Source organism: Nannospalax galili, unplaced genomic scaffold, assembly GCF_000622305.1.
Source record: "Nannospalax galili isolate Female #2095 unplaced genomic scaffold, S.galili_v1.0 scaffold707, whole genome shotgun sequence".
NCBI lineage: Eukaryota > Metazoa > Chordata > Mammalia > Rodentia > Spalacidae > Nannospalax > Nannospalax galili.
Window position 1 is genome coordinate 697502 of NW_008356263.1, and position 10097 is coordinate 707598.

At 44.2% G+C, this 10097-nt stretch overlaps 1 protein-coding gene across 5 annotated transcripts in view; it reads right to left on the minus strand.

Annotated features, from left to right (window-relative positions):
* Ptpra (protein tyrosine phosphatase receptor type A) overlaps positions 1 to 10097 on the minus strand; it is a 163351-nt gene that overhangs the window by 9615 nt on the left and 143639 nt on the right. For all 5 annotated transcript variants that reach the window (XM_008854484.2, XM_008854482.3, XM_008854481.3 and 2 more), the window contains 5 exons: positions 8409 to 8502; positions 7471 to 7547; positions 7115 to 7249; positions 3675 to 3800; positions 3449 to 3600 (listed from right to left, as the gene is read on the minus strand). In XM_008854484.2, coding sequence (XP_008852706.1) covers positions 3449 to 3600; positions 3675 to 3800; positions 7115 to 7249; positions 7471 to 7547; positions 8409 to 8502 — 584 coding nt within the window. The remainder of the gene's footprint in view (positions 1 to 3448; positions 3601 to 3674; positions 3801 to 7114; positions 7250 to 7470; positions 7548 to 8408; positions 8503 to 10097) is intronic.

Consider the following 10097-nt stretch of genomic DNA (forward strand, 5'->3'; position numbering starts at 1 on the left):
GCATATACCCAAAGAACTCATCCTATTGCAGAGACACTTGTACATCCATGTTTGTTGCTGCTCTTTTCACAATAGCTAAGAGATGGTAGCAAACTAATTGTCCCTCAATTGACAAGTGGATAACGAAAATGTAGTTCATTTATACGATGGAGTTTTACTCAGCAGTAAAGAAAGATGAAATCATGAAATTTGCAGGTGAATGGATGGAACTAGAAACTGTTATACTAGGTGAAGTAACTCAGACTCAGAAAAAAAAATCGGCATATGTTCTCCCTCCTATGTGGATCCTAGAACCAGATTCTGATAAATAAGTATGCAACCAGACATAACTACAGGAACCAGGATAATGGAAAGGAAGCAGGGAGGTAAAGGAAAAGAAAGAACCTGAAAGAGAAGAACAGTAGGAAACAGGCCCTAATAAGGTGATATGGATAAAAGTGGGGTTATTTTAAGGGGAGGGGGGAGGGAGGGAAAGAAGGAGCTCAAGAGAGGTTGGGACCATAGGAGAAGGGTATTAAGGGAGAAATGGGAAAAATGGGGGCACTTTAAATGGAGAAACCACAGTGGAAGGGTTAGACAATGGGAAAGATAAATAATGCCTAGTTAGTTTTTGTTTTTGTTTTTTTTTTTTCTTTTTTTTTGGTCTTTTTGAGACAGGGTCTCCCTGTAGTCCCAGCTGTCCTATAACTCACTATGTAGACCAGGCTGGCCTTGAACTCACAGAAATCCGCCTGCCTCTACCTCCTGAGTGCTGGGATTAAAGGTGTGCGCCACCACGCCCGGCTTGCATAGGTAGTTTTAAAAAACCAGAGGGAACCATATCAATTGAACAACCTATTGACAAATTATACATACAACTAGCTCAAGGAATATAATACATGTCCAGGCAATGTTTATCTGAGAATATTTGGTCTTTACCCAAGCTTTATCTACATAGCACATGGTAACAAAAGTGCCGTTTTCTTGGATGTCTAACAGCCATACTTTGAGGCCTATACTAATTTGGTCAGAGGGACATAAAGGGCAGTTTTTGCTACTTGCCTTCCTAGGTTGACTAAGCTCCAGGGGACTATGAGCATCTCTCAAAATGTCCTGTAACTGTGGTGAGTCACCTGTCCTCTTGATCAAGGAGGCCATGGAGATCCCAACCAAATGGACTTGAACCAGTCTACAAAGAGGAGGGTCAACACAGAGGAGACATTTCCTCCGTGCTTCCAAGTGAAGCCAGCCACAGATGAGCAAGATCTCTGATTTATCTTCACATAGATGGAACTGGTAAAAGAAAGGAGCCAGGGGCTCCTCCCAAACTCATGTGAGCCCTGAGGAACAGACCCTCAAACGCCCTTAAGAGTGAAAATAAATTGGCTTATCTGGGCCAACTGTATGGTCTTAAATACCCAAAAGGAAAGTATAACCAAATATTAAAGGAATCAACATAATTCTTTAAGAGTCCATGTGTATAGCTAAAAGCTACATAATAAGAAACAATGCCAGACAGGAGATACCTTCTTTTGAGTTGTTGGCCAGGGTGGCCCAAGAGACTCCCAGACAGTAAAACATAGAACTGGGGAAATGAACAGCAGACCCCAATCTTATCTGAAGGAATATTGACAACTGATTGCTGTACATGAGGAAGAGCTGATCTTCCTAAAACAAGGAACTCTGGACAGGCTGACTAGATTCAGCAGATGGACAGGCATTGGAGAACAGCTGGGGGCGCCGACAACACAGTGGATAGTAACAGCGATTACAGAGTATATGGGCTCCAGTGCGAGGTGGGGTGGGGTGGGGGTGGAGACTATGGGACGGTGACATTTGGGATGTGGGTATATAGATGAATAAGATTATTTGGGATGTTCTGTATGAAATACATACAAAAAAATCAACAAATTTAAAAAAGTGAGTTATTTGAGGAAGAAGCATAAAAATTTGCTCCATGTTAATTAGTAGAGGTGAAATACATTACTATTGAAATCTACCTGATGACTATATATTCATGCTCAGGTGCCAAGGATCTCAGAAAGTAACCGACTGTAATCAATAATTATTAGATACACAGAGATTAAAGATGCATGTGCAAACATCTAAATGTTAGTAGCATTAAAACTGAGTTTTTCTGTATGAAACAGTATATTTTAAAATGAAATGGAGATTCTTTTTTAAAGGTTAAAACCCCATTCAATTTTATATCTTAGAAGGTTTATACTGAGTTCAGTATTGTATTAATTAATTGTATTAATTCAACTGTGAATCTAAAAATTTATAGTCAATATTGAAAGATGCATCTTTGCTCTCGAAATTGTTATTGAATATGTTAATGCTGTAATGAAATGCTTCTTCTAATCATGTGGTTAGTAAATAAATAATTAAAAAAAATATTGTTGTTTGTTATGTGGTTGAATATAACCTTGAACTTCTGATCCTCCTGCCTGTATCTCTTGAGTGCTGTGGTGACAGGTATGTGCCACCACATGCCTGGTTTTATGTAGTGCACACACAAAGATACCTTCTTAGCCCCCTAGTACAAATAAATAATGCGAGACTTTACTCACCTTCTCTCCAAACAGGCCTTCTTCCCATTGTTCTGCTGGTTGCATCAACAGTTACCACTAATTTGACCTCAAACCTGGGAGGCATTCTGGACTTCTATGTTCTTAGTCTCGTTTATTTTTTTTCCTCAAGCCATTTTCGAAATAATTACTCTTTTTTCTTTTCCTGTGCTTAAAGAAGCCAGGCCTACACCCAACTGGTTTCTACAATGTTGGTCCTCCCTTGTTGCTCTCCTGAATCCCATCACTGGCCCATGTTCTCTGTTTAATACCTTAGTATTATTAGTTCCCTAGCACTTAATGTATCAAATTCAAACACCAGGGGCTAGAGAGATGGCTCAGGGGTTAAGAGCAATGGTTGTTCTTGCAGAAAACCTGGGTTTGAATCCCAGCACCCACATGGCAGCTAACAACCATCCATAACTCCAGTTCCAGGATATCTGATGCCTTCTTCTGTCCCCCTCGGGCACTGCATGACATGGGTGCACTTAAATACATGAAGGCGTAACACTCATACACACATTAAAAAAAAAAAGTTAAAATCCAAACTCTAAGATCCTCTCTGAATACTCAACTTTGTCTTTTTAAAATTTGTTTTCTTTTATATTTTTTGGTCTTTTTTTGAGACAGGGTCTCCCTGTAGTCCCAGCTGGCCTGGAACTCCCTACAGGCTGGCCTTGAACTCACAGAGATTCACCTGCCTCTGCCTCCCAAGTGCTGGGATTAAAGGCGTGGGATCGAACTCTGTCTTGATCATCAAACTCAACTGCTTTGTGTTTACCAACATCCTGTTCTGTGTGGCTCTGCTCATGGTCTGACACTCACTCACCATCTTGTCCCAGATCCCCAATCTGCCTCTCCTGGTTCCCTCTTTGCCACATGTGAAGGATGAACAGTACCTGCAATGCACGGTGATGGGATGGTTCCCCGACTGCTGTTGCTGCTTCTGAACTGCTGCAATGATGCTGATCATGCCCTTGCCGTCACTGGGGATGCCCACTTCAGGCCAGCCATGGAAGTGGAACTGTCGAATCTGCCGACTCTTGTTCTCCTTTGGTGAAAGGAGGACCAGAGTAGTAGAAGCCCTGTTCCCACAGGAGGAGCCCCACCCACTACCAGTCTTACTCTGGTGTTGGTGACCAGGAGGTCTCGGACAGTGTAGCTTTCACACTCTTCCTCTTTCTTCAGCTCTACCGTGATGTCTCCGTAGGATACCACGCCATCAGATGGCCAGTACTGGGCACACTTCTCCTGGAGGAATAAACAGGAGGTCAGGGGCTGGGATACTACCTGTGGCTCAGCAGCACGACCCATTATTCTGGCTCCTTTCTGCACAGAAACCTTTTCTTCTGACACTTCATTTCTAAGGTATTGAAAACTTGGTGGATCACCATCATTATTTCACAACATTTGAATTAACTACTAACTCCAATTAACCAGAGATCATAAGTTAACCATTTGGTGTCACTTAGTGCACATACAGATGTGTCCAACCTACACACGTAGCCAAGGACAGCTATGAAAAGATCCCAACACAAAATTGTAAGCTTATCTGAAACAATAACTCTATAGCCCCAGCTGGCCTGGAACTTACTATGTAGACCAGGCTTGCTTTGGTTCCACAGAGCTCCACCTGCCTCTGTTTCCCACGTACTGGGATTAAAGGTATATGCCACCATGCCCAGCGTGGATTTTATTTTTTTAACTCAACTGCACCGCTGTCAAGTGTGAACTCTGTAGATGATAACATTGTATTGGAATGTAAAAGTGCTGGACAATTCTGACAGGGTCTATGAGGAACTCTGACAATGTGCAGAGCTGTACTAACACTCCAATGAGAGAGAGGTGAGAGTCTTTGCTACGATTCCTTTCTCTTTCTCCCCTGGAGTACTTCCGCCCTTTAGAGTTGGAGTTTAGCAGTATGTCAGACTGCTAATCTAGAAACACTGAACCCTCTCACAAACCTGCCAAGCCAGTTGGACATGGTGGTGCATGCCTATAGTCCCAGCACTTGGGAGGCAGAGGCAGGCGGATCTCTGTGAGTTCAAGGCCCACCTGGTCTACATAGCGAGTCCCAGGCCATCTGGGGCTACAGGGAGACCCTGTTTCAAAAAGACCAAACCAACCAACCAACCAACCAACCAACCAACCAACCAACCAACCAACCAACCAACCAACCAACCAACCAACCTGCCAAGCCATGGTGTCTCACAACAGCCTAGACCACAGTATCTTCTTTCTTTTTTTGAGATAAGGTCTCACTATGTAGCCTTGCCTGGCCTGGAACTCACAGATCTACCCGCTTATGAGGGAACCAGGCTTGGCAGCAAGTACCCTCAATCACTGAGTCATGTTACTGGCCTCAGAGGGCTTTAAAAGTTTTCATATTTTATTTTATTTGTATTTTATGCGTATGAGTGTTCTGCCTGCATGTATGTAGATGTACCATGTACATGCAACACCTGTGGAGGCCAGAAGAGGGCGTCAGATCTCTTGGAACTGGAGTTATGAGCAGTTGTTAGCCCCCACATGGGTGCTAGGAACTGAACCCTGGTCCTCTGCATCAGAGGCCAGTACTCTTAACTGCTGAGGCATTTCTCCAGCTTCCTAGAGGGCTTAAAAACAAATACATACCTTGTTAAAAATGCATACATTCCAATACACTGGTATTGGTATTGGAATCTGAAGTCTGATTGTGCAGCAACTGCTCTTAACTGCTGAGCCATCTCTCCAACCCCTCAAAGGGTCCTTAACTGTGTTAAAAGGCCTAACTCTTATAGCTTAGTGAAGCTGTTACTGTGTCCGTGATGGCTTTTTCAGGCTCACTCTATTGACGTTAAGTGATTCCTGTTAAGTGATTCTCCACACACAACGAACCACTTATTTATTACAATGTACGACCCTGATAATTTTTTTTTGTTTGTTTTGTTTTTAAAGCACTGTGGGAACAAAGTCTAGAACCTAGGGATGAAGGAGGGCACTTGGGGCTGTGATGCTCTTTAGAGGCTGCATGATCAGAAATAGTGGGGAGTGATTTCCCATGCTGAGGAGCTGATCTAAAGAGTCTCTGGGGTCTCTTTATAGTCTAAACTCCCAAATATCCCTACCTCAAATTGTCCTGAGGTTTTATTGTTTTTTTTAATTTCCTTTTAAAATCCATTGGGGCCATTCTCTTCTTGCTTCACTTCCCTAAGATAACCTGCTCGGTCAACAAAGGCAAATTCCTTACCAATGAACTTTTTGTCAAAATAGGGTCTCACGGGGCCGGAGAGATGGCTCAGTGGTTAAGAACACTGGTTGTTCTTGCAGAAGACCCGGGTTCAATCCCAGCACCCACATGGCAGCTAACAACTGTCCGTAACTCTAGTCCCAGGGGATCTGACCTCCTCTTCTGACCTCTGCGGGCACTGCACGACACAGGTGCACTTGCCTATGTGCAGGCAACACATACATACACATAAAAAAAAAAATGTTGGCCGGGCGTGGTGGCGTATGCCTTTAATCCTAGCACTGGGGAGGCAGAGGCAGGCAGATCTCTGTGAGTTCAAGGCCAGCCTGGTCTACATAGTGAGTTCCAGGACAGCTGCGGCTACAGGGAGACCCTGTCTCAAAAAGACCAAAAAGAAAAAAAAAAGTTAAAACTTCTAACTCACCTGCCTGCCTCTGCCTCCTTAGAGCTGGGATTACAGGCATATGCCATCATGCCTATCCCCTCTTGCCCCTCCAAAATATATTTGTTTTTCTTTTTTTCTCAAATTCTTTAACATTTTTAAAATTTGTTTTTATTTTATGTGTATTTTTCCTACATGTATATAAGTGTACATGTATATAAGTGTGCAATGCTTGCAGAGGCTCATGCCCTAAGGGTGCTGAAGTCCCTGAAACTGGAGTTTTGAATGGTTGTTAGCTGACGTGTGTGCTGGGAACTAGACCTGGGTTCTTTGCACGAGCAGTCAGTGCTCTTAACTGCTGAGCCATCTCTGTAGCCCCCCTATTTCTCAAATTCTATCATTTCCTTTTATGCAGTCATTAAAAAGGCAAACCAGCTGGGCGTGGTGGCGCACGACTTTAATCCCAGCACTCAGGAGGCAGAGACAGGCGGATCTCTGTGAGTTCAAGGTCAGCCTGGTCTACACAGTGAGTTCCAGGACAGCTGGGGCTACAGGGAGACTCTGTCTCAAAAAGACCTAAAAACAAAAAGGCAAACCAGTCTTAAGGACAGTCATGTTTCTATTTCAGAGCCATGGTCTGGTTTTGAAACTCCTCTTCTTGCTGGCTCTGTCCTGCCTGGGAGATCGAGTGGAGAGGGTGTACACAAAAGCTGGGCTTGGGTGGGTAGATGCAGGAGAAAACTGAATTGACGGGAAATGTCTAGAATCAAATGGAGGTTCAGGCTATTCTGTTTTTACAGTCCTTGGAGAAGCTGACAACTGCCTAGATACCAACGGGCAGGGTGGTATGCCTAGGGGACAGTGTATATAAAAGAAAGATTCACATATACCTTACAGCTCCTCGCCTAACCTTTTCAAGATGCCTGTGTCTCTCAGATACTCTTTTAAACTCACCTGACCTCTCTCCTCCAGTTCCGTTAGCATCACAATGGAACAGGATTTCCATTCCCAGATCATTCGCCAGAAGTCCTCAATTGTGTGGAGAAGAGGGCCCTGGCTGGCAATGTACGAATCCTTCTGTCGGTAGCCCTGCGTAAATCAACCACAGAAATGGTTTAGTCAGGAGTTATACTGTCCAGGAGTGTAAAAGACAGGCTTGTTTAGAAGGCAGTAAGACAAGACCCTAGGAAGTGAAGTCCTTTGACCAAGGACAAACTTAGTGCTCAGGGTGAGTAGGGAGGAATTAGAAAAATATGAGGGAGGCACCAGAAGCCCCAGGGACAAACTCAGGGGACTTATCTACTACTTACATCAATGAAGGACGCATTCACGTAGTCTGTGTTCTCCTCACCTCGCTTAACTGGAATGATCACTCTGTTGAATTCATCTGCAAGGATAATGAATGTCTTGTAGCTAACATTCACTCCCCTCACCAACCTCAGAATCTAGTTGGGCCAAGATATGCATGGTCCTTTGGCTTTTTTTTTTTTTTCTTTGTGAGACAGGGTCTCTCTGTAGCCCCAGCTGGCCTGGAACTCACTATGTAATCAGGCTGGCCTTGAACTCACAGAAATCCGCCTGCTTCTACCTCCTGAGACTATAGGCATGCGCCACCATGGCTGGATAAACAACTTTTTATTTTGATATTTTGTTATTTTACATGTATGAGTGTATTGCCTGCATGTGTGTAAGTGCACCTGTGTTGTACAATGCCCACAGAGAGCAGAAGAGGGCACTGGATCCCTAGGAACTGGAGTTATGGACTATTATTAGTTACCAGGTGAGTGCTGGGAACTGAACTTAGGTCCTCTGAAAGAGCAGCCAAACTTCTGAGACATTTCTCCAGCCCCAAGTGTTTTTTGTTTTTCATTTTTTTCGACAGGGTCTATGTGGACCAGGCTGGTCTAGAACTCAGAGATTTGCCTGCTTCTGCTTTCCAAGCGCTGGGATGAAAGGTGTGTGCCACCATGTCCAGCTTGTACCTTTGGCTTTTATGCTCTTTTATTTCCTGAAGCCACTAAAGAGCTGAGAGCAAAGCTGTGGTGGTGCGCACCTTTAATCGCAGCACTCGGGGGGCAGAGGCAGGTGGATCTCAACCCCCACCCCCCAAAAAAAAGAACTGAGAGCAAGAGTAATGCTGTGACTCTTGTTTCCAGGCCAATCATTATTACATGAGAAGTAGAAGGAACGGAGAAAATTGGGGGCTGGAGCAGTAAGATTTGGGGTAGGGTAGGGAGATGGTTCTTACATGGAATGATCTGTAAAACCCGGTTCTTCTTCATGTTGGCTGGAAGGTTTCCAGTACGCATCTTGTCATTCTGGATTTTGATTGAAGTCAACTTCTGAATAAGAAGGGAGACATGACTGTTCACAGCGACTGAGCCTGAGAAGACCGTCACTGGGACTGCTCTTCCGGGACCTCTTGACTGCAGGCTTTCTTCCCTGCAGTGCTCCCTTTCCACATGCAATGGCTGGAACACTGTTTTTTCTGTTTTTTAGTTTAGTAACAAGTCAAAGAGTTTTTGAGAAACAGTGCCTTCTAGGTTCCTGTGGCCCCTTCTGAAACTTCTCTGGCCTGGAACTTTATGGGCCTGCTGGCCACTTCTCTGCCCATACTCTGCTGTTTCACTCCAGAAGTAGTCTTAGACTCTTTCGAGTAGTCAAATGTCTGTCTTTCCTTCTTGGTTCTGAAGGAACCCTGTGTGTGTGTGTGTGTGTGTGTGTGTGTGTGTGTGTGTGTTTGTGTGCACTCTCTGTGTGCACACATGTGGAGGTCAGAGGTCAACACTGGGTGTCATACTCTATTACTCTCCATCTTACTTTTTGAGACAGGTCTGTTCACTGAACCTGGAGCTTGCTGAGCTAGGATGGTTGGTCAGCAAATCCCAGGGATCCTCCTGTCTCTGCTCCCCTAGTGGTGAAGTTATAGGTATAGCTAGCCCACCATGCCCAGCTTTTACACAAGTGCTGAGCATCCACATTCAGGTTGTCATACTTGTACAGTAGGCACTTAACCCACATCACCATCTCCCTAGTCCTTGAGGTTGCTTTTGATCCTTGCTACTCAAAGTAGTCCACATATCAGAAGCACTGGCCTCATCTTAGTAATGCACAGCATCAGGCCCAACTCAAGATACATGGAATCATGACTGTATCCTGACAGGATCACAAGGGATCAAGCATACATTGCAGTGTGATAAGGACTACTTTAAGGAGACTCGTTCTTACCATCCCAACCCATAATCTTGATTCTGGGAGCACTCTGTCTCCCTTTTTGTACCAGGGATTGAACCAAGAGCCTCACACATGCTAGACAAGGGTTACTAGTGAGCTGTATCTCCACTCCATTTTAAATTTTGAGATACAGCCTTGCTAAATTACTCAGGCTGTCCTTGAACTTACTTTGCAGCCTAGCCAGCCCTTGAACATGTAATCCTCTTGCCTTACCCTCCCAAATAGCTGTGATTATAGGCTTGTGCTCCCAAGCTCAGCTTACAAGTACTTCTTGTTGATGAGAGTGTGACATGGGGCTTTGTTTATTTACTAAGCATGCATTCTATTACTCAGTTAAACCCTAGTCATACACAGGCCTTAAGCATTGGGTCATTGTCCAATGGCATGCAGTAGTGGGTCTAAGATCTATGGTTCACAAGACCAATCTTTCCTGTTAGCAGAAAATAGCACTCCAGTTCATTTGTTTACTTGAGTTTATGGTTACTTTTGTGCTTTAATGGCAGTGTTAAGTACTGAGAACAGACACTATATGGCCTACAAAGTCAAAAATACTTATTATAGCCAGGTGTGATAGTGCACGCCTTTAGTCCCAGCACTCAGGAGGCAGAGGCAGGCAGATCTCTGTGAGTTCAAGGCCAGCCTGGTCTACATAGTGAGTTCAGGTCAGCTGGGACTACAGGGAGACCCTGTCTCAAACAGACAA